The 25,299-nt window shown below is 43.3% G+C and overlaps 1 protein-coding gene across 4 annotated transcripts in view; it reads left to right on the top strand.

Annotated features, from left to right (window-relative positions):
* The window catches only part of INPP5B (inositol polyphosphate-5-phosphatase B), a 923,852-nt gene that overhangs the window by 400,704 nt on the left and 497,849 nt on the right, over positions 1 to 25,299 (top strand). For all 4 annotated transcript variants that reach the window (XM_078681233.1, XM_078681230.1, XM_078681231.1 and 1 more), the window contains one exon: positions 642 to 812. In XM_078681233.1, coding sequence (XP_078537359.1) covers positions 676 to 812 — 137 coding nt within the window. In that variant the 5' untranslated portion in view covers positions 642 to 675. The remainder of the gene's footprint in view (positions 1 to 641; positions 813 to 25,299) is intronic.

Below are 25,299 nucleotides of genomic sequence, written 5' to 3'. Positions count from 1 at the left end.
TTAATTCTCTGCCGCACGGGGAGCCAGTGCAATGCTCTTATTCCATCAGACGTAGGGTGACCCTTTGGAAGTTTTAAAATTAGTCGTGCTGCCGCATTCTGCAACGATTGCAGCTTACTTATCTGGTGTTTGTCAATACCCAGAAACATCGCGTTGCAGTAGTCCAATTTGGACAGAAACAGGGCCACCATTACCGTCTTCTGTAGTTTGGAGGGGTGAAAGGGAAGATTTTACGAAGGGCCTTGAGCAGGAATAAACTGGCCGACGTTTGACTGTTGACCTATGCTGACATATTGAGTTTATCATCGAAAATGATTCAGAGATTCCTAACCTTCTTGACCGGAAGTGGGCATGTCCCCGCCTCTAACGACCCTTATCCCTACCTTAAACAAATTGCATAAGTATTGTTGAGGAAATTAAAGGCAGGCAGATATTAATATTCTGAAGTTGTATAAGTAGAAAAATGATTACATGTTTACTATTATATTGATACACTTGACTAAGCAATTACAATGATCTTTGTATTCTGAACTGCATCTATGGCACATGGATTCAGTGTGTGGTTACCGAAATCTAGGTATGAATCGTTTGATGTCCATGTTTATGTGAGTACATCTTCTAAAACCTGTTATGTGTTGCAGGCAAACAAGGCACCGAGTGGAGGTCACTGAGAGCATGGTGCGAGCGTCTAATACGATAGTGGCAGACAAGGCTCAAATTTTACCAATTCAAAAGTTTGGCCTGAGAGACAACTTGATTAAATCTGAGCTATTAAAGAAAGAGGATTCCTACACCTTCATCAAAACATATAGGTATCGTTAATCGTACTTTGAATGAAAAGCTCTGTGTTATCCTGTTTGCGGGGGAAGTGTGTATTTGTTCATTTATTATTTGAATTGCTATCATAAATTGCAGGTAAAGGTGTGTATAATTAATTGTAATTGAGTTTGAGCACTGACCTATACATAAAGACCATTCAATAGGATTACTATAGAAAGTAAAATGCATTCTTATGTTGTGTCATAGCGCCTTGTTGAAATGTGGCGTTTGATGGGTATATCGATATATTTACTAAAACAAAAGTATGTTAAGTGATGTTATGGTTCGTTTATTTCTGGTTGAGGAAGTCTCTTTCAAACTGGTGGTTCCAGGGCATCAGGTGCTGTACAGGAGAGATATATCACACCAAGTTCCAGATGTGCTTCTTGCAACTCCATCTCGGGGAGCACTATTGTAAGGCATGAGAAGTGCATGCTTATCCTGGTCCATCCATATTTGGGTTCAGATCTTGGAACGGTGTCCTCCTCTGGGTGGGCAGTCCTTCTTCACCATTGACTCTTCAGAATTGTACCCACGGCAACACTAACCCCTGTAACCTTAATCTGGCTGTTGCCAGTGATATGAATAATCCTTTCAAGCTGATGGCATTCAGAGATCTAAAATTCGTACTGTGAAAGGTTCCTTTCTTAGTTACTATAACATTAACAAGGTACATAAAGGATCTCCAACCCCCCTTCCACATCCAAGTCCTTCACCATAGCCCAAAGGTATGGTAATGATCTCAAACCCCTTTCTTCATCCAAGTCCTTCACCGTAGCTCACAAGCATGGTGTGGCTCTTCAGCTCTCTTCCTTTATTCTGAAAGTACTAGCTCAGGTCCCGGTCAGTTATACATGTCTTTACTTACCTGCCTTTAATCAACATGGTGTTATACATAGAGGAATTTGAACTACCGAGCTTTCCTGAGTAGTGTGACATGCTGGTTTAATGGGGTATAGTCTGGTTATTGGATCGTCTCTGAACCAGATTGTCAAACTACAGTAAAAGAAAGCGTTTAGAATACACTGAAGGAACCAGATACAGCTATAAAAGTTGGTAAGCGTGACTTGTCTAAAATGGTCTCTGTTTGGATAGTGAACAATCAGAGGTGTAGATGAAGTCTGATGATGTGTTATTTCACAAAGTCTCTGGACTATTTATTGTCAAAGAGATTGATGCCAACTGAGTCATCCAGGTTGAATGAGTTCTCAAAGTCTAATAGCCCTAGTGTAAAAGAACCTCTTGATGCCATACTCTTCAACATCAAAATGGTATTTCATGTCAAACCTGTTCTCATTACCAAGCAAGTTGTTTCTGATCTATGCCAAGATGTGTAACGCCTCCAAATCTGTGGCAATTGGCAGAAACTGGGATCTCAGCCCTCTTTATCGGATCTCCTTTGTAAATGTGCTATGTGAATCATAGCACATTTACAAAGGAGATCCGAAAATGAAATATGGTCCAAAATGGAGGGGGTCGCTTCCGCCCCGTTACTTCCTCTACTGATCCAGCCACAGGCTCATGGTATCCATTTTCTAGTCATCCCTTCTTACCGGGACCACTCATGGTCTTTGAGGAATTTGTGAATGTATACAAAAAAGTAAGATTCCTTTATATTACTTGAGCCTGTATGAAACATAACACAGAGGGCATGCAGGTCATGCCACATGAGTCACATTTTGCAAAATGTTAGCCACTAGCAGTAATCCTCAGATAATAAATACAAATGCAGAAAATTTCAGTTAAAAGTAACTGGAAAGGGGGAGGAGCTACGCTGCAAACCAAGATGGCTGCTTAGACTCTCGGCTCCGCCGATCCCCGTTCCCAGCCGGACAATCCTGTAATCTATCCTGACCTCACTCCCGACCTCCGTGGAGATGAATCCTTGCTGATTCGATCGGTTCAACCCCGGAAATTTTGTCGCTCGAACTGACGGAGCTACATCGTCCTTTAGATCTCGGCCTTCTCCAGCCTGTGAGCCGGGGCCTCGAGTGAGCGCCTAGCCGGGGCGTAGTTGAACAATATCGACCGTGGGACTGTGACAGGGTCCGGTCTCTGCAGTGGAGGTTCATTGTGCATGATCGAGATGGCGGTCGAGGAGACGTGTTGATAGCGTTTTTTAAAATCGCCTGATACGGTGGTGGCCGTGTGGGGGCTCCCGTCCCGGGGACCTGGTGACTCGTTGCCTGGTTTTCCGGGGTGGGGACCTCGCCCGGCCCCGCGGAGTGGTGATCGCTGCCATTTTGTTTGCAGGGCGCCCTTTGTTGTTGTGGTCCGCTCCGCTCTCGCCTATTATCCCCTGGGAGGTCCGGGCTCTCCGGGGACTATGAAGACGTTCGAGATTGATCGGACGGAGACGGACCAGACGAGCAGCGAGCCAACGTTGAGAACCGTGCTTGTCGCCATCATGGACCTTCACGCGTATTCTGAAATCAAACTCTACAAAATGCTCACTGCTGTGTCCAACAGAGAACGTATGGATCCGGGCCCTGATTTTTCACTGCATGATACAGAATTGACGTGCTCTGCGGTGTTGGAAATAACTGATGACAACAGCCCTGTGCTTGATGATTTTGGGCCACCCTCGGAATGTGTACTGCTGGAAAGTAGTGGACTTGGCCCTCCGGATGGTTTGTTGCATCAGCCATTATTGCCCCCTGGGGTGGATCTATCTGGCCCCTTAAATTTGTAGTCTTTCATCGGAGCCGACTGGATGGACACAATATCTTCTTTCCCGTTGACTTTTCCTCTATTTCCACGGAGGGAACTATCCTTGGGTCCAATATCGGTGAGGGGCAACTTATCGCTAGCTACCGACGGTAATAACTTTGTTTTTCAGGCTCCTCATGGACTGCTGATTACTGTTCTCCTCTTACACTTTGAGACTTTAATGGCTGCGACGCTATTATTAGATGGTGAGCGCCTGGAAGATCGGACGGGCAAAGGATGAGACTGACTGTATGGGTTTTGCTCCGGGGCATCGATGAACATGGGATGGATACCTTAGTTTTGATGGGAGGTCGGGAGGTGTTTAGTGCTTCCCCTGTCCCTTTTCTATGCATATCTCCTGACTTTTGGTTTTCTGCGGGGGAGGCCAGTGTACGGCTGGGGAGGGGTGAGCAGGGGCTTATTCGATTTCTCCTCCTCCGCTTTCTTCCTTCTTTTAGGGTCTTAGTTCGTTTTGGGCGACAGGCACGCTGCTAGTGGGGTTAGGCTGTAGCCATCTGCAGGGGTGCAGGGTGGGGGGATGGGTTTTTTGTTTTGACTTATTTGTTTCTATGGCCTTTTTTCTTTCCCCCCCTTTCTTTCTTCTTCGAAGATGTGGGTGAATTATTCTGACCTGATCTGTCTCTCGTATCTGGGTGTCATGGTTTTGTTTTTAATTATCCTGATTCTGTGGGTGGGCAGGCACTGAGGACGTCAGCATAGCGGGGTAACGAATTGTCATGTCATTGCTCCTGCCATTTTGCTGTTAGCGTTGATGTCTCGATCTCCGCTTAATTGATCTGTACCTATTCGGTCTATTGTCCTGTTCACCTTCGTAATGTGTTTTGTTGTATGATACCCGACATGTCCGCTTCTCTCTCTTGTACTCTTCACTTAATAAAAAGATATATATAAAAAAAAAAAAGTAACTGGAAAGTTAACAAGAAAAAACAACATTTTGAGTGAGCTCTAAATATATTTTGTTATAATTAATTTCTGCTCTTAACAAGCTGTGTGTGGAGAGCCCAGTGCTTCAGGATTTTGTCACTCAATCCGTAAGACTGTATGAGAGGCCAAATGGCAGTATCCTAGGGCATATATTTAGACCAGACATGAGCACTGAACTGGTCTTAACCTTGGTTGTTTTTGACATTTTTGTGGTAGTAGACGATGGTGATGCAAGAGTACTGATCCTTTGGTATCTCTCCACCCCATTTGATACCATTAAACCATTGACCATGCTATCTTATTGCATCACCTATCATCATATTCGATAGGAGGCCTAGTACTTGCATGGCTCTCATCTTTTCTTTAGTAAAGATACCAAACAGTAAACCGTAGCCTTTTTGAGTCATCCTCCAAACCTCCATTATGTGGTGTCCCATAGTTAACCACAATCTCTCCACTATTGTTTAACATAGATAAGCACCAATCACCTGCCCTGCTGCAAACCTTCAGTGTAAAAGCATACTTCTGTGCTGACGATACCCAGACTATTTTGAATCTAATTCTTCCTCTGTTATTGCATTAGCTTTGGAAGCCGCTCTAAACTGGATGGCTACACTTTATGAAACGAATTCCACTCAAAGCCTAAGTCCTCTTGGTCTTAAACAAACTACACAAATCGGACAGTGGACTCCGGCTGTCTTATTTAGGAGACCTGTATGGAGTTGGTACGGTCAGTCAGTAACCTAGGCGCTATTAACAACTCACAGCTCTGCTTAGAATTTCTTATTGCAAATGTAAAAAAAAAATCATATTTCTTACATTTGAAAACATTCCACAGAATGTTTCCATTTATTTCTTTTTGCCCCAGAGTTCAAGTTGCAACTGCCCTTGTGGAATATGCAATGCAGTTTACAGGGGTGTGGAATTTAATAAACTATCTACTTGTCCATGGGGCAGGTTGCTTCATAAATCTACTTGTCCTGTAACAAAATTCACTTCTCCCTTTGGTGCCATTTAGTGCGGCGACAATTATGGCAGAAATCTCATTATATAAGAGCTGTGTTAAAGCTTCCCTGTTTATGCCAGGGCTCATACCAGTGTTTGAATAATTGCAATCTCCTTATGTTGCCACGTTGCCATAGATCTACATACTGGGCCTGAAGGTAGTAGTAAGGATTAGAATGCCCTTTTGAGTCTGAGCAAACCTACTAACTTGCATGTTTTAAGGGTTTTCTGCAACTTTTCTCTAATCTTTTCCCATACTCAGAAATGTTGGAAATTTAGTCCTCACAATAACAGACGTAAACCTTCTTCTAGAGTTGGGAAAAAAGTGGTTGGAGGGAAAGTGAATTTGCAAACACTCAGGTTTTCGCATGAGCAAATCTACACATGCAAATTTGCTCATGCTGAAATGCAGATCACAAATATTTTCTAGAAGTACTAGTCCTTGTCCTACTTCTGTAAATTCTTGGAAATTCACAAAAGCCGTATAGCTGCACTTAATGCAAGGAAATATACCATGGGTGCACTTGTGAGACTTTCTTTAGTAATTGGGCCCCTAATTTGGCCTGGCGTTGACCATGACCTTTTGCGTTTATTAAAATTCTATCTCTCTCTTTCTGTATGGCCTGGCTTCACTGTGAGTGACTGCATTCTGCTCTTTTACAAGGAGCATATTGTCACACAAAGTAGTTTTGTTCAGTGCCAGTAGCTACTGTGGCAGTGTGTGCTTTTTGAGACCAAAAACAATTTTGTCAATGTTTATTATAATGGTGAGGGCCCAGAAGCTCCCACACCAATACGGTTTTACAAAAACCATCCCCAAAACAATTGACACATTAACAAAACTAAACAGCTGACCACCAATTTCAGACCTACTGGCTTTGCCAGTGCTTGTTTATTTGTGTTTCCGATAATCTTATTGAAACTGGTTAAAATGATTTTCCAATATGAATATTTTTGGGAAATGCTAGCATGCATCAACACATGTTACTAAATGATGCTGCAAAGAAATGGTACCTAAAATATTACAGTAGTTTAGCTAAATGTTTTTTTCCTTCCTTAATTTTGTTATGTACATTTTATTTTGAAAGCAAAGAATCATCTATCTTGCTTTAAAAATTCTGCAAATATTTGCATCAAATCATAGAGCATTCTGGGAGCATTATACATAGCCTCATATTGCTAAACTTTGAAAACGTGCGTACACATTTTTTTTCTCGAACAACTGTCAGTAGGGAAGTCGGAGCTTACAATATTTACTAAGAGTGCTCACCCTAAGAATAAATGCTTTCAATTAATGATCCAAAAATACAAGTTTGAACCGCATTAACATATGGACAAAAATATTGTCTTAACTGCAGACAGTTCCCTTCCCTGATCCATAATGTGGTACTGCAAACTGGCAGCCAAAGGGTTTGAGCTGCAGGCGGGTGGGTCTACTTGTCCACAGGACTAAATACACATGAAACCTTGTTGCCCCTGATCCCAAACAATATGTCCTGGGTGTTGGGCTATAGGAATTCCACATCCCTGAGTTTTTATTTACTTGTATGATTGCAAGCCATTCAAAACACCATAGCCAGAATCGTATTCAATTTAGTTGATCATGTGCCAAATCATCTTAAATGATCGGACAATCTGGCTTGCTGGCCATTAATGAAAGGATTATGTTGAAATCTCCCTGTTTATGCTCTATGCGTTTTTGTTTAGCAAGTGGAGCCTTTAATTTAACAGCTAAATTCAGAAAATATTCTCTTACTCTATATCTCAGATCAAGAAACAATCTTGATCACTATTTCTGATCAAGAAACAAGCGTGAGTTTTCTCTACAAAAATGTAAACTCATGGGGGAGGGGGTAGAGCTTCCCGTAACCAAGAAACCTTGGTCTGAAACTTCTTTGCCCATCATTAAAGATCAGAACCTGCTTTGCTAGAATTTTGGAAACAACTAAAAACTTGGCAGTTTGCGCTGTAATCCAACTGTGTTTTTGAAGAAACCACGTTTAAAATGTCCATAAGTTAAAGACTTGAATTCAACTGATACTCACGAGTTATGTTTAGGTATGCCAACCATAACTTGCCATGCATTGATTATGACCTGATATATGACATTATTCATGACGTTACATTACATCACTGATTACAACATCCGTGATAACGCTATTAACATTAGTAATGATTTGTTTTTGTTGTTGATTTTTTTACTAAGCCAATCAGCAAAAAGAAAACATAATAACACAGTACATTCTGGTTGAAGCGAGACAAGATGACCCAAAAACCATATAAAGTGAAGCAGCATATCTTGAGAGTTCACAGGATAGAAGATACGAAGAAGAAACCTGGGATTAAAAGAGAGCAAGCCACATTTAAACAGCACAAAAACTTAGAGTATTTCAATAATTAATTATATGAATAAATTAATATAATCAACACAGAAAGTGCTAAAAACTCATGAGTCTCAGACATTTTAGCTAAGAGTGTGAATACTGCGCCTAATTTCATCATACCAGGTCACAGACCTGTGGCTAAGTCTAAAGTGCAACATAAAACATTTTGTCTGATCCCATTCCCTAGCTGAAAGATCTTATTTTATATTTGAGCAATAGAGATCCGAGTCAGTTACAGAAATTTAAGAATTCATTAGATCTAACATCTTGCCCTACACACTCTCAACTATGTTGTGTTTCCTGGGGCCCTTGAGGGAATATAGGCTAGATTCAAGACTACAGATGGCGAAGAGTCTGGCTCTCCACATTTCAAAGGACGGAGGCTCCCTGTGAAGCCAATGTGAGGCAATGCATAACCCGGCCACTGCAGTTGCCATGAAGATCACGTAACTTCCTTGCCTCACAGCCTGATTGGTCAGTGATTCATCCAACAGACCTAGCAACATCATAAAGGGTGTGATAGTAATTCATGAACCGATAGTATCAGACAAAAATACTTATATTCCCCCTATTAACTGCCTTAACTTAGGGCAGATAAAAAATATATGATGGATTGCCGCCTCTTCAGCCCCACATTGTGTACATTTGCCATCGGCTGTCCCCCCACATTTAGATATTTTTGCTGGGGTGTAGTGTAGATTAGAAATAGTTTTGTAGTGTTGTGCCCGCACGTTTGATGACATTAAGATCTTCTCCCCCATCGCTATAGATTCCTGTAATATTCCTCTGACCTGATTCAATCTTGAATTAATTTAAGATTCTGAATCTCCAGCTTATCGTTCTGGGATTCTGAGAGCCAGTCATATAGACTACCAATTCTAGCTCTCCGTCTGATTACTTCAATTAAGGTATTTTTGGACATTGTAATACTATTTTTCTTTCAACACAGAAAGTCCTGCATCTGTAAAAACTTTAAAAAATCTGAACTTAACAACAAGTGTTTTTCTGCCAGCTCATTAAATGAGATAATCTGGTTATCAATCTAAAAGTCTCCTAATATGCTTATCCCTTTTTGTTTCCATCTTTCCATAACTATATCCCAGAAAATGGGGGGGTAATAGTAGTGACGTAGATGTAGGTGTATAGTAACATATCCTACTAAGTTGGAGACACCTTCTGAACTGCTTCCAGACTTTGTAAGCAGCTATTAGGACCATAAATCGAGTTTTAAAAAAATATCTTGGTTCCAAGTTCTGTAATAGGCACCTCTTTGACTCTCTGCCCATTAGCAATTGGTCTATAGATGGAGCTTCTGCAGCCTCTTCTTCTACTCCCCTGTTATTACAATTTGCATATTCTGCTGGAGACAGGCTCATTAATAATATGTAAAATTAGGAATTGCTCAGCCCCCTGTCTTTTGGGTAAAGTCATGAATTTCATTGCTGTTTGGGGCTTCTTCTGGCTGAAGGACACAAAATTATTCTATCGGGCCATACTTACCACTAGCCCATATATGTTTATTAAATAATAATAACTCAGTCGGCAATGGAGAAGGTTCAATTGTTTATTCAATCAAATACAAGCCCTGGCAGGGGAGCCTCGGTCTACACGACCCTCGAAGGTGCGCAGAGGAGACTGATTACATGTTCGAAACACCAAGCATATATACGTTTCATGTGTTCAAGATGACACCCTACAAGGAAAGATACAACTTGTTTGTATGCCAAGAGGAATACCCATATAAGGCACAATTGATTGCTAGTAGCCTAGGCCTAAGCTATTCCGGGGGCAGGTCAGCAAGGTGCCTCCCTGTCTATCTGTAGCCACGGGAGTACAGGAACGGGCTCTGCTAGAATGTGCGCATCCCACAAGAAAGGCAGATGTGACCTTGGGGTTCCTTGAGCTACCGGCTAGCAACTATAGTAAGCGGCCTGGCTGCCGTCATAGTTTCGATCAGCAAACGTGATCACATGATTTCAGGGAAACAGCACTAACACATAGGGAAACGAAACAAAATGGTTCTGATTATATCAATAGGAACAAGCAAGTCAAAAGCGAATCATCGATCACTAAGAGATCATAATGTATTCTAACTACACGATTATGTATTTACGAGGTTACATTGGATATATTAGGCAAATAATGCAAGTTATCGAAATTCGATCCCAACAGACGGCCCTTTTGGCCTACTATAGCCAATACAAATTCCTTCTACAAAAACCCCCTCAGCGATCTGCATGAGATCCGACACCTCCTTTTGGATCATCTGCTTATCAACCTTAACTTGTCGAGAAAAGTTTAAAGCAGATGTTATCCTGGTTGCGCAAAAGAACAGCAGGCCGGGCCACACTGGAGATACAGGCAACACGTAAATATTACTCCAAAAGCTCCGGCCAGCACCATGAATATCTTCCAACCCCAAGTAGCTAAAAGGCCCCAAAACCAACTGCTAGGGGACCAAGTGCCATTATCCACATGTGCTTCGCTGGCTAATCGATGTAATTTCTGTATAGCAAGATGAATGGTAGGAGCTGAATCTGAAATAAACACGCAGCAAGAGCTGCCGATCACACGATGGGCTCCTCCCCTATCTGCAAGGATGACGTCAAGAACCATCCGGTTCTGGAGCGAAACAAGCCTCGTAGCTGCAAGCTCTACAGTAATATTAGTTAAGATCCCAGTGGCGGTCTGAACCACGTTCTCAACTATTCGGGACAGGCGTCGTATACTGCGGCTATTGAATATGGGTCCCCAGAAGGGGGTAAGACCCTTAGCAAAATCTTCGAATTGTTGCAAGGAGGTATCTGTTTGGTCAGTACTGTCAGTGTCATAGCTTCTAACATTTCTGCTAACCACTACCTCTTTCTGGACTAACTGATGAGTTCGGTGATAGTCGGGCGGAGCAATATACACAGGAGGGTAGAGAAATGAGAGATAGCAACTTCCTGCCCATCCCCGAGGAAGCCATGTCTATGCATTCTCACCGCAGACGAAATATACATCTGGTGGGGTAATCATAGGTGGGGTACTATATACCTGTAAAGTGTAGGTGTAATTGCATCTGCTCTTTCCTACCTTAACATGACCTTGTCTCTGTATGCAAAAGGGAGAAGTAGTATTAATAATGGGGATCGGCAAGGATTTGTCATTCGTAACATTTCTTTCTTTAAAATGCTGAAAATACATAGTATCATTAAAGAGTTCAAAATCCTGCATTTCCTCCATTAACCATGTAACATTCTTATAATCTGTATACACGTTCATGCAAGCATTGGGGTCCAAAGAACCCTCTCCCCCGTTTCCTGCTGCATCAAATCCTTGATGTTTTTCTATGTATTTCAAAATGGCTTCATAATCTTTTTCAGTATAAATTTTCGGTTCGGCAACATAATGTGAATACATCAAACCAGGCTTCACAACTAGCTAAATAAGACATCGGTAAGGAGATAAACAGTTCGTGCTGGTGCATCACTGAAGGAAGTAACCCACATACCCAACAGTTCGTCTCATTCGTGGTGCTATGTGTCTGGTGCAACATTTCAATAAAAGCATTTTTCATATAAGTTTCTCTGTGTCTGGCCTTGTGAGGGGGCAAAGAATAGAAGAGATGCTCTTCCGGGGCAACAGTAGTTCCTAACATCTTCTGTACTGGGTGCTGAAACTCTAAATATACAAATACACACATCATAATTATTGTAATGATAACAATGAAAGCAACGAATGCCACCTTCACTCTGGTGGACCATCCGGCAAATAAATGCATATTATCCACATATCGCCGAGGGGCTAGCGGCCTTTCATCCTCCATTGCAAATCGAGCAAAAGGAAACATACTCTCTATAAGTCCAAATCTAACTCGGTCCCTCTCTATAAGTCCAAAAACTATCTTTTTAGCCACAAAGCACGCACGCCACCAGAGGGGATCTTCTCCCTGTGTCTGTTCCAGAGCCTCACAGGCAGACTCCCCTTCATCCATTAAGTGAAAAAGCAAATAACCTCCTTCGTCTGGAGAACAACCGCAGCCCCCAACTCAGTCTTTTCTTTCTGAACAGAGCTGCTTAACACAGTGTTCCAAGCTCTCAACGAGTTCAGTCCAGTGTCTCGCTCAGTACCCCATTGTATCTATCCGATATTTCTCAAATGAAGTCTTTCCCTATTTTCTTCCACGAAAGACTGGGGTTCCGCGCTGTTTTCGGGGCCGCAGGTCATAATTACAGCGACCAGTTTGCTCCTGGTCAGAAAACAACTCGGTTACAGGGGCATCAGATGCATTTGACCCCTGCGATACACCAGAGATAATGGCCTCCGCTGTTTGTGCCTCCGCCTTGTCACCTGAGGGCAACGCTTCACTTGGCTGCCCCTTCTCTCGGGCTTCAGAAAAAGGTACAAAGCTCTGCAGCGACTCTCCTTCCTGGCTAGGAATTCCTTCGCGGTTTTGCAAATCAAAGGGCAAAGGAAGCGGAAGGCGCTTCAAATGGCTTGCATGGATCCAATGTTTACGCCCATGCACCTTCACTGCCGACCTGGTAGCGAGTATGATCTGATAGGGCTCAGACCATTTTGGTTCCAAACTCGACTTCCGTTGATAGTTCCTCACCAAGACCCACTGGCCTGGTTCCAATCGATGTCCCGGACCCCCTGGTAGCGGCCGCAATGTCTCGGATACCTGTTGATGAATAGAACGCAGATCTTTAGTCAAAGCATACAAGTAGTCTGTCATCAAAGGATAATCAATATCTCTAAAGGATCTGGGCCTATGGACTCCCCACACATTGGCCGGTCAGCCAAAGATTACTTCATAGGGGGATAAACCCGTTCTTGTGTGAGGTGTGGTTCTCAGAGACAGTAATGCTAAAGGGAGGGCATCGGGCCATTTTAATCCAGTGCTTGCACAGATTTTGGCCATTTTTAGTTTTAATATATATTTTTCAACTAGACCCGCTGACTGGGGGTGCCTGGCTGCATGGAATTTCTGCCTAATTTGTAAACCGTCACAAACACTGAACCAATGAGGCATTAAAGTGTGTACCGTTATCAGACCAGATAATTCGGGGTAAACAAAATCAGGGGAAATATTCTTTAATCAAAGCTTTAGCGGTGGCAACTGCAGTGGCTTCCTTAGTGGGGTAGGCTTCAACCCATTTACTGAACGCACGAACCACCACTAATACATATTTCAAATTATTCACTCTCTCCATCTGTATGTAGTCAATCTGAAGAACTTCAAAGGGCAAGGATGGTGGTGCAAAATTTCCACTCAGGACCGCTTCTCTGCCCCCTGAGTTATAACGCAAGCAGACTGGGCAATACCTAACCACATGTACTGCAGTTTTGGGAATATTTGGGTTATTCCACACTGGGTCCAACACTGCACAAATACCTTTTGCTCCTATGTGTGCTGGACCATGAGCCATGGTTACTACAGCATATACCAATGCATTAGGGAGCAACCAACGCCGTTTCTCAGTTCGATCTATCCAACATTCGTTCTTGTCCAATTGTTCCATTTCCTGTTCCCATTTCTGTGCCTCATCTATGGTAGCTTCCTTCTGTAATTCCTTTACGCTCTCAATGGTATTATCAAACACAGATGTTTCCGCCACCCACCGGGCTGAAGCACTAGGGAACATGGGAGTCATCTTAGTTTGTGCTGTTTCTTTAGCTACTGAGTCAGCATAAGCATTTCCCTTTCCCGTAGAATCAATGATTTTCTGATGAGCACTGAATTTAATAATGGCAACTTTGTCTGGTAATGTCAAGGCATGCAACAAACGATCAATTAAAGGACCGTGTTGAATTTTCTGACCATGCGTGGTAAAGAAACCCCTCTCCCTCCACAGCCTCCCAAAACTATGGGCAACGCCAAAGGCGTATTGGCTGTCTGTGTAAATATTGACTCTTAAGCCTTTACTGATCTCACAAGCTCGTAACAAAGCTATTAGTTGAGCTGCCTGGGCCGAGTGATGTGAAATCCTAGCAGTTTCCACCACCGTTTTTAAGGTCGTAATGGCATACTCAGCTGTGGCAGTACCATCTGGTAATTTAAAACAAGAACCATCCACATACAACTCTCCTTGGGGTTCTGGTATAGGGGTATCGGTAAGATCTTCAAAGCCTTTTGTTTCTTCTTCAGTTCTGAATATACAATCATGGGTATCATTTGTTTTAGCATCGGAAGGGAGAGGCAATAATGTTGCTGGATTTAATGTAGCGCACCTTTTGATTGTAATGTGTGGTGCAAACAATGTTAATTCGTATCCTGTTAAACGAGCACTCGTAAGGTGCTGAGTCTTGGTTCTATTTAACAGAATATCCACAGTATGCGGTACCAAGACTGTGAGCTCTGTATTCAAAACTATACCCTCTGATTGCCGGATGGCCACCGCTACCGCCACCGTGGCCATCAGACAACTGGAAGGGCTTGGGCAACCATGTCTAACACTGATGAAAAGAAAGCACAGGGTCTCTGCTTCCCGCCAAAATCCTGTGTTAATACTGAAAGAGAACAACCGTCCACCTCGTGCACATAAAGTGAAAAAGGCTTCCGGTAATCCGGGGTACCCAAGACAGGTGCAGATCACAAAGCAGATTTCAAAGAGTCAAAGGCTTCTTGGCATTCATCCGTCCAGGGTAGGGGTTCATGCACATCTTTGGTAGTCAAATACAACAAGAATTTAGAGAGAAGTGAATAGTTAGGAATCCACTGGCGACAGTAAGAGGTTATGCCAAGAAAAGCACGGACATCACGTTGAGTACGAGGTACAGACATATTAGTAATTACAGATATTCGTTCTGGTGTTAGTCGTCTCCCCGCTTTCGACAGTAAGTGGCCAAGGTAGGTCACTTCCTGTCGACAATATTGAAATTTAGAGAGGGAGACTTTATTTCCTTTATCAGCCAAATGATGTAACAATTTCACAGTCGCTTCTTTCAGCCTTCCTCTGTATCGGAGGCCACCAAAATATCATCCACGTATTGGATAATTGTGTTACCCGTAGGCAAAATTAATTCATCCAGGACTGCCTTTAGAACTTGGCTATAAATACTGGGACTTTCTGTATAGCCTTGGGGTGCACGCGTAAATCTAAAGCTTCGGCCTCCTAATGAGAATCCGGAGATATGTCTGCTATCAGGGTGAATTGGAATGCTAAAGAAGGCGTTCTTTAAATCTATTACAGAAAAATATTGGGCCATAGGGGGAATCATTGTAAGAATTGTTGTAATATCCGGTACCACTGGGTATTGAGGGACTACTATTTTATTGACCACTCGAAGGTCAATCACAAAGCGATAGGCAGTCCTATAATCAGGGGCACCATCAATTGGGGTCCTTTTCAGAATCGGCAAAATGGGACTATTACAAACATTAGCAGCTGTTTCTTCCACCACCCCCTTGTCAATGAGGTCACAAATGATATGCAACAAGGCCTGTTCACCTTCTGGTGAAATCTTATACTGGGGAATGCGTGGCATCTGTGCATTTGGTTTCAGTGTTATTGACACAGGAGCTATTCTTAACAGACCTACATCGTGTACCCTGTTGCCCACAATGTCCGAGGAATGGTGGAAAATTCAGAGGGCAAGGTCTCATTTTTAGCAAAGTATTGGGCCTCTTTCACAGATGGTTTCTGCATTGTCAGAAAAACACCATCAGGGGAACAATAAATGCGAGCATGTAATCTTTTTAGACTGTCTAACCCTAAAAGGTTTTCACCACAATTAGAAGTCAGAAGGAAGGGAGTGTGCATGAAGATGGGACCTATCGTAAAAGGCAGAGGTTTTGAAACGGGGCTCACTACCGGTATTCCAGAGAATCCTACTGATACATTATTTTGGCCAGACAGAGCTGCCCCTGGGACCAGTGTACGAGCGACTGAACTACTCATCGCCCCAGTATCCACTAAAAACTTTCCCGATGCACCCAACAGTTCTCCTTGTACATAGGGTCCCTCTTGGTCAACTGGTACTGTAATATGGCCCCTGCTCTGTCCATGGCTGTCTCATGCATAATCCCGTTCATCATATCTATCATCCTGGTAAGTCTCGTTATAGTATTGTCTGTTCTGAGGGTCATCGAAATAATTTTTCTGAGAACCCTCACGTTGTGATTCCTCTCTTTTCATGCTATTCCGATCTATGTTTCCTCGGCCTCTCCCTCTTCCCCTACTAGGTCCATTCCTTGTCAATAACAGAGGGCAGTCTACTCTCCAATGGCCCTCCTCCCTACAATAAGAACATTGATTTATCCCAATATATTCGGAGGGCCTCCCCTACCTCTTCCTGCCGTTTGACTGAAATGAGCCTCTCACTCCTCGTCCTGAATTATTCCCTCTGCTGACTTGCTGCAGTAGTACCCTAGTTTTTAGATTCTTAGTCTTTTTCTCTGACTTCTCCTTACTCTCATTTTCTCGATGTTCATAATATTGGGCTATGCTAAGGATAACAGAGGGTGCAGCCGTAGTCCACGTGCTTTCAGCCGATTGAAGGCGAGTCATGACTTCAGGGAGCAAGTTTGTGACAAATCTTTTTACAAATAATCGAATTCCACCCTCCGTAGAGAGGTCCTGGCCACTGAAATCTATGAACACCTTCTCAATTATGGTAAAGAAATCGGACACACTTTCGTCCTTTTTCTGTTTACATGCTGTCAATTTATCCCAATCTACCTTCCTCGGAGGGAGAAGAGTCTGCATATATGTAACAATTTTATCTGATACTGCTAATATTTCATCCCGGGGTTTCTCACCCGGCTTTGGTTCCTTATCCCAATTTTTTAATTGATCCCAAGTTCCTCCCAACTCGGGAATATGGTCCGTATCATGTATCTGTCTCCAAATATCCACTGGAATCAGGAGACCAAAAAATAGCTCGATATCAGCTATAGTCATAATGGCCAAATTGGCGGCTTCCGTCAATTCTTTATAATAGGCTGTAGGATTTTTACGGGGGTCAGGAAGCTGTGCTTTTAACGTAAGGACCTCACTTAGTTTCCAAGGGGTGTAAACCCATTGTTCCTGAAGTCTGGCGTCCTCTCTTGCTCTAGTAACATTGCCAGCATTATCCTTTATTTCAGGTAGTTCCGGAAAGAAAAGAGGATGCACCTCTCTCATGGGGTGCTGTGCCCCCCATTCAGCACTCTTTCGGTGCATCCGTTCCCTATAATGCAATAAGGTGGTTACATTCTGATAACCCTCCTCGATTTGGAGATGGAATTTATGAGCATGATACCTGATGTCACGCAGTATCTGAGGAGGTAATCCTTCCTCAAAACACTGTTCCCATAGTGAAATCAATCGGATTGCCATGCTCTCTAGAGCCAGTTGTTGTGCAACAGGTTCAAAATCCTTCATAGTACTCCAAATATCTTCCAAAGTATAAATGGGATTCCGCATCCACTGGGATGCCTGAATTATAATAGCTCTCCTTTCCTCCTGTCCCAACAGCGACCGAGTGAAAGCTCGCTGATCACTCAAGTCAGACATCTGTCGCTTGGGCTTGGCACCCGGACCAGCTATATTTCGGAGATCTAAAGTGGTCTGAGTCGGAGGGGAAAGAAATACAGGGTGCAAGGGAGAAGGGACAGCCGCGTCTGGCTGAAGGGATATTAAGGGTGAGGTAGTTGGTCGAAGAGAAGGAGGGGAAACCGGAACATCAGGTCCCAGTCTGCCAACCGGGGCCGTGGCAACCACCCCTGACGGTGGTCGGGCGGCCGAAACATCTCCCCCTTGTTCGACTCGTACCACAGGCACGGCTGGATACAAGCCCTGCGGGGCATAAGGGGGAGGTGGTCGGGCTTCCAGCAATTCTTCTAATTCATCTCCTGTTTCTGGTCTAGCCACATAGCTTTTATCAGTCTCCAACCGAAACTGCCTATCCATCCGTTCAATATTTCTTTCCACCTTTTCCTTATCATATGCTACTACTTTCTGTGTGACTGTCTGACCCGATTTCATCTTCCCCAGCTTCTCTTACCGGATTCGTCGTCTTTTTGCTTCCTTCAACCATAAGTTCAAGGAATCAAACATTGACTGACGACTTTTCTTCATAAACAATTTATTCTGTATATAATTGATCTTTTTCTCGAAAGACCCCGTGAGAGGCCATTGTAAATCCGAATTATCCTTGGTGTATTTGTTCCAAAGAGTATTGAATAGAATTGGCTGTAAACCATGTTTGGTATACATATCAAAACTGGGGCTGCCCTCGGGAGGGGCAGGCTGTCTTTCTTCGAGCCGTGTACCTCTCCGACAACAACACCCAAAACACATTTTACTAAAACACGACATTATGATAATACTTTCACGTTACTTTTTAATCACAAAATCTCAAAACACACACATACTTGGACGCGTCCTTTGCATCATCCACTCATACACCTTTTATTCAATGGTCACAGGAAAGTGCTGTAAAACAGTGCAAGGCAAAACACTTCTCAGATAATACTCTATGCAAATGACTTCTTCAAATACGAACAGAGCCCATCAGCTCCTGTTCGGGGAATCGATTCAAAAGAATTCCAGACCAACAAAATCTCACCAAAGGGAACAGTCATCAGACTGTTCTGAGAGCATCTCATAGGCGAACCACGAACTCTCTCACAGGCCATCCCATGGTCCTGTTCTGGTTGGGCCGGGCACCTAGACACGTCTCCAGAACCCTTGCTTACCCAGTTGCTCCCAGGGCTTTCCCGGAGAGAATTCGGCCGAGCGAGCAACACCGTACTCTGCTAAGGCATCAGATGTAATCTCAATTATTCACCAAACAAGTCCGTGGGGCCTCTACACGTGCAGCCCCTTTGCCGCCCTTCGTCGCCAGATTCCCTCGTGGTCCGGCTTCACCGGCCACCTTCAAACAAAAACAGTTAACTGTTATCCAAAAAGAAAACACTTCCTCTAAGTGATTCTTATCCAATTCAATTTCAAATATCACTCACCTGGTGCACTCAGGTCGATTGCGAATTCCCCACTGCCGACTCCTAGACAGACCGACACAGTCTGTTCTTCTCTCGGGTTAAGCCCGTAGGACTCCGGCGTAGGGTCTTCAAAAGCTGGGAGGGATACTGAGCTCGAGAGTGGAACAGCTTGTTTTCCTACAGCAAACGGGTGTCTCAAATCAGGATCCTCTTTCCGTCCACCCACTCGGCCAGAACTCCTCCCTGTCCCGTCACCCCTGTTTACAGGAGGGGACGACCCTATCGCGGAGTCCCGGCGGAGTCGCCAACTGAAGGATGCAAAATTATTCTATCGGGACATACTTACCACTAGCCCATATATGTTTATTAAATAATAATAACTCAGTCGGCAATGGAGAAGGTTCAATCGTTTATTCAATCAAATAAAGCCCTGGCAAGGGAGCCTCGGTCTACTCGACCGTCGAAGGTGCGCAGAGGAGACTGATTACATGTTCGAAACACCAAGCATATATACGTTTCATGTGTTCTAGATGACACCCTACTAGGAAAGATACAACTTGTCCGTATGCCAAGAGGAATACCCATATAAGGCACAATTGATTGCTAGTAGCCTAGGCCTAAGCTATTCCGGGGGCAGGTCAGCAAGGTGCCTCCCTGTCTATCTGTAGCCCCGGGAGTACAGGAACGGGCTCTGCTAGAATGTGCGCATCCCACAAGAAAGGCAGATGTGACCTTGGGGTTCCTTGAGCTACCGGCTAGCAACTATAGTAAGCGGCCTGGCTGCCGTCATAGTTTCGATCAGCAAACGTGATCACGTGATTTCAGGGAAACAGCACTAACACATAGGGAAACGAAACAAAATGGTTCTGATTATATCAATAGGAACAAGCGAGTCAAAAGTGAATCATCGATCACTTAGAGATCATAATGTATTATAACTACACGATTATGTATTTACGAGGTTACATTGGATATATTAGGCCAAAAATGCAAGTTATCGAAATTCGATCCCAACATGGCTCCAAATAAAACTAGCACAGAGTGATTGTAATTTTTGCAGCTGGCCTTTGGGCTCCAAGGGTGCTGACCTAAAGAAGTAGAGTAATTTGGGTAGGACGCTCCTTTTTAAGACATTGCACCTTCCGACTAGTGAAAGATGCAAGCATTCAATTCTGTCGAGCTCACTTTTAATTTTGCCAAGGAGAGGAGACCAATTGGTTGCTACTACTTTTCCAGGCAAGATCTGATTTTAATCCCTAGATTTACTACTTCCTCTGTAGTCCTTGGATAATCAAAGAGCACCTGTTGCCAGCGCATTACTGCCCAGAGAAACTCCCAAGAGACACGGTCAAACGCCTTTTCAGCATCGAGTGAAATGAACACAAGCGGAGCCTGTTGTACATTATCTAGATCAAATAGCATAACAACCCTGTTTATGTGATTGCCTCTTCCAGGCATGAATCCATATTGCCTGTATGATACGAGAGGAGCAATGACCCTGGCTCAGTAAGTGGCCAGAATCTTTGCGTACATTTTGCCGTCACAGGTCAATAAAGAAATGGGTCTATATGATCCTGGCAGCATAGATAATTTGTCCCTTTTTTCTAAAAATGACAATATCAGCCAAATCCCAGGATGATGGAACCTGGCCCTTTTATACCACCTGGAAGGTTATTAACATATCCTTACATAGTTCCAGGAAGAAGGTTTTATAGAATTCCTAACTGTTGCTAGTGAGTTTATAGCTACCAAAAGCTCCTTCAAGGTAACAGGGGCATCGAGGAGCACTCGATCCTGTCTACTGAGCCTATCTCTATAAACATTTTGTTACAATAACTCATGGCCAATGTTATCATTTACTGATCCCTCTGTGTATAATTCTTCATAAAATGCTTTAAACACTTTAAGGATCTTGGGCAGTGGCAGCTCCTCCGCTAAGGCGGAGGAGCGTAATCCCACTGCCAGGAGCAGCAAAGAAAGAAAAAAATTAAATTATAATACCGGAATGTTATTATCAATTAATTTTTTCTGCCTGCTGCGGCAGTGCGGCAGGGGGCGGAGCTGCAGGGAAGGAGTGGTAGACACTCCTGTGCGCAATGTCCGTTAGGTCGGCCCTCTCGGGTTGCCCAAAACAGTCAAGCGCACTTCCATGTTCTCCATGCAGGCTGCATTACAGCCTGCATGGATGACATGTCCACCCCTACTGCCCCTGGCTGAGTGGCGTGTCACAGTGCTCAGACCAATCACAAAAATCTATTTTTATCATAATTTATTTTTTCAAGCAGCCCGAGAGCTCCCCACCCTGCCTTCCCCGCACCGCACCCCCACCTGGGAGTCGTGCCGGCTGCCCCTGATCTTGGGCGGTGTCTCAACTAATCTGCCCAAAGAATCAATAATGCCAGCTATCCTCCTTTCAACCTCCTTATGCCTTATCCGTCTTGCTAAGAGTTTACCTGTGGCCTCGCCATATTTATAACATTCCTTTTTGTACACATGATATGTGCGAGCTATATCGTTAGTCCAGTTCGAATTGATTTTAGCTGGACAAATCACTTAATTTCCCAGTGCCAAACAAAAATGAATGTGCCCTCATGTAATCCAACTGATGCTATGTAAGGTGCTCTGATATCCGATACCTTCGGGTCAAGTTTGTGCGATATAAAAATAAAAAAATTAAAATCCGTAAATGCTTGTATTCAGACTGACTCTACATTTTCTACTGTGTTCTGACTAATGACACTCATGTTTTCAATGTTTGTATTACTAGGTAGTGTTTCTAAATCAAGGAAGGTGTTAAAGGATTGGGTGTTTTGATTTTTACAACAGTTGTATACTATCTTATGATGGTTTAATGATGTGATTCTATAGGTGTGATTGTTAGATAGTGGGGTTCTCGGTCTGTGTTGTTTCTTTGATAGTGGTTTATTACAGCTGCAGGGACCTAGAGTTGTAAAAAGTACCTACTTGTTCAAGGGGCGGGATGGCTCAGAAATCTAGGTGTCCTCACCTTTTAGTACTGACCTGATCTTTTTGCAAACCTACATACAGTGTTTGAAAGTAGGTGGGAAGTGATAGTTTCTGGGTTAGAATTCCTTGTAAGACTGTGCTTGCCCACAAATTAACATATTTAACTGTATTCAGCAACGCCTCTCGAATCTTATCGCGCAATGTTTAAAATTTACTTCCTGACAAGGGCAGCTTTTCCCATGTGATAAAAAAGTATTTAGGGCAAGTGAATTTTCAAAAATGCAGCATGTTTCTACATGAGCAAATGCATCGTATGCCTAATCATCTAGCTTTTCGAAAAAGGCCTTAAAACATGTATCTTCTGCCACAAGACCCCTCTTCTACACCTTTACTTGTAGCATATAATAGTGCCAGGCTTTCCACACGTGTATTTGTGTGCTGTACAAATCTAATAAATAAAATAAATGGCTATATTTGCTCATGTGATCGAGGAATTCACAAAGGTTTGCTAGCAGTACAATTTTAAAGCCTACTTCTGTGAACTCTTGTGAATTCCTGAAAGTCTTAAAGCTGCACAAATGCAATGACATTTACCTGCGGATGCTCTTTTGTGACTTTCTTTAAGAATCTCCCTCTTAATTTGTTTTCTTGCCCAAATAGTTTTACAGTGATTCTTCCTTATTAATCTTTTTTTCAAAACGTTATTAGCATGCATGAAACATGTTTTACGGAAGGATTTTTAAAGCTGTACAATTGTTTTGCAAAACATATTTTTCAATTATATATATATATACATATATATCTATATGTAACGTGGTGATGAAGTAGAACTGCTTATCCAGTATTGGGGTGTCTTTCATAGATTCACATGCTTAGAATCATCCCCGCCGAGAATAAATCATATACATTATAGTCCTAACACTATTACACAATAGGCTACTGTGGACAGCAAAGTCACTACATTAGCCTATCTTAGTCTTTTTGTAAAAAGAACCAAACCTAGAACCCAGCCAATCAGGCTGCAGCACCCTCTTAGAACCTTCCACAGAGAGGCAAACTCTCAGATTTTCTACCGCACCTCGTGTGACAGAGTCTTCCTGAGTTCTGCTCAGTTTTCTTTACCTTAGCTACCTTTGTGAGTAGATATGTCTGACTCTTCAAAGAAAAGCTTATTTTTGCCTTGCTCTTCATGTGGGAAGAAAAGATTACATTTTGAGGATCCACATAAAGAATGTATATATTGCCTTTATCCAGCTCACAAGGTCAAGGATTGCAGGATCTGTAGAACCTTCCCTGCCAAGACCTTGAAGGACAGAGAAGGAAGACTTTTGGTTTGGCTGGAAAAACTGAAAGCTACATCGGATGTTGTTTCTGGAGATGAAGGCAGTGTAAGTCCTCAGGCGTCCACCCTTCAGGCCAAAAAGAGGGATAGATCTGAATATCCCCATGAGAGACGGAGTAAGACCCTGAAGAAATCTCACACCGAGACTGGTCACTCTTCCTCTATGAAAGAGAAGGTTTCTTTCTCTTCAGAAGTAAAAATGGGAGAAACATCGAAGATTTCACAAAAAACTGCCTCAAAACAACAGAAATCTCTTTCTGAGCCCGCGTCTTCGAAAAGTGCTCCGTTGGCGATGAAAGGTGAGTGATTCCTCGATGTCGACGAAGAAAGTCCCATTGTCGATGAAGGCTCCGTTGTCGACGGCACCGTCGATGATTATTTCATTGCCGTAGACGATGCCAATCTCATTGATGTCTACTTCCTCGTCGATTACATCCATGCCATTGACGATGCCACTGCTGTCGCCGACGATACAGTTCCCGTCTACGAGCCCACCGTCGACGATACAAATACCGTCAACGAACCCACCGCCGAAGGCGATACTACTTTCGTCGACGAGCACACCGTTGACGACGGCAGCGGCCTCGATGTCGACGATGGTTTTTCCGTTGACGACCTCAATGATTACAACGTCGACGGTTTCTTCTGTAATGGCTATTTCTACTGATACTGACTCACCATCCATGTAGATTTCGTCGACACTGAAGTGTAAAAGACCTACGTCTTTGCAGATTACGCCAGTGTTTACATCAAAATTGTGTAGCCTGTGGGTCTGATTTCAATGACTCTTTGAAGGAAACCTGGATATTAAAGTTTCAAATGGAGCTTTGTCTACATCTGTATAAAACCCCTTTTGTACCACTGAAGATTATGGATAACAAATATTATTGTTTCAGTATTGAATAGTACTAACTGGATTATTTGTTTACAACTAGGGTTTCACTGTTTTATACGTGTATATAGGATTTTACCCTGTGACACTCAGTTTGGAGCACTGTAATATGAAGAAGTCTTTGAAATTCAGAAAATTCCTTCCAGGTACATAGGCACCCACTCACCACCTGTTTTTCCAAGACGGTGAGAAAAACCTTCCCATTCCTTAATGATGTAGGAAATCGAGTAGTTTCTCTCAACTGGCCCTGCCACTCTTCCAGCATCACCAGAATAACAATGAAGCGGGGTGTTATCTCCCTCAAAGATGACATCTTACTTTGGACAGCCAGCAAGGCTGTCCACAAGTACTTGTTCCACTCCTCCATCTTGGACAGGGAAAGAAGCCAATAATTTGTGTTACAGTCGTGCCTTTAGGCCAGCTTGGCCATCACTAGATCCTAATCCCATCTCCACCCTGGTTGTGAGGCCTCCTTCCGCCAGTCTTTTCTGGCTTCCAATTGTCTATCATACCTGTGAACACCACTCTACTTTCCACTGTCTTGAACTTGGAGCATACACAATGCCTTCACTACTGGCAAAGCCAGATCTATTTTACGGTGTCGGTACAGCTTCTCTTGATGCCATTGCACTCTCCATCCATACCCACCCAAGCCTGAGGCACTGGTTCCTTGGAGTCCACCTCACTCATCAAGACTACAATTGATGTCAGCACCTGCTGAGGTCATCTTCACTACCAAAAAAAACCCCCGGGGAGAGAAAATCTAGTACCACTACTAAACCTAAAGAGTTTTTCCAGACCGTTTAGAGCTACTGAAACTATCCACTACCTCATCTTTGGGACAACCATCCTCAAAACTATTCGGTTATCACCTCCAAGTTACCATTTAGTGCACTATTGGGTGATGATTTACTGGGTTACTACTTGGCGCTCACTGCTTACGGGTGTGCTATATTCATGTATTATTTCAACAGTAGTGCATCAAGGGAAGGGGGAATCTCCCAAACCCCTTACCAGAGACCACGAGTGATCTCTCTGTAACAATAATTCACTACCCCAGCACACACTAACTCCAGTTATTTAAATAACAAATCAACATATATGGCACACCACACCGCCAGAACGGCGGACATCTTGGGTGAGGGCTAAGGATTGGGGCGGTCTAGTCGTCAGAAGGACGCTAGACCGATATTTAAGGCAGGCAAATTAGGCGGCTGAACACTTTGGAATCGCCTTTTGGCTACCTGGCAAGACAGAGAAGCTCTGCGAGGCTGTAGAGCATAGCGCGCTCTCCAGGAGCACTGCAGCATATTTTAAAACCCCC

The sequence above is a fragment of the Lissotriton helveticus genome, chromosome 3_1, assembly GCF_964261635.1.
Source record: "Lissotriton helveticus chromosome 3_1, aLisHel1.1, whole genome shotgun sequence".
Lineage (NCBI taxonomy): Eukaryota > Metazoa > Chordata > Amphibia > Caudata > Salamandridae > Lissotriton > Lissotriton helveticus.
Note: the sequence above shows the minus strand (reverse complement) of the source record. Positions and strands in the feature narration are given on the sequence as shown.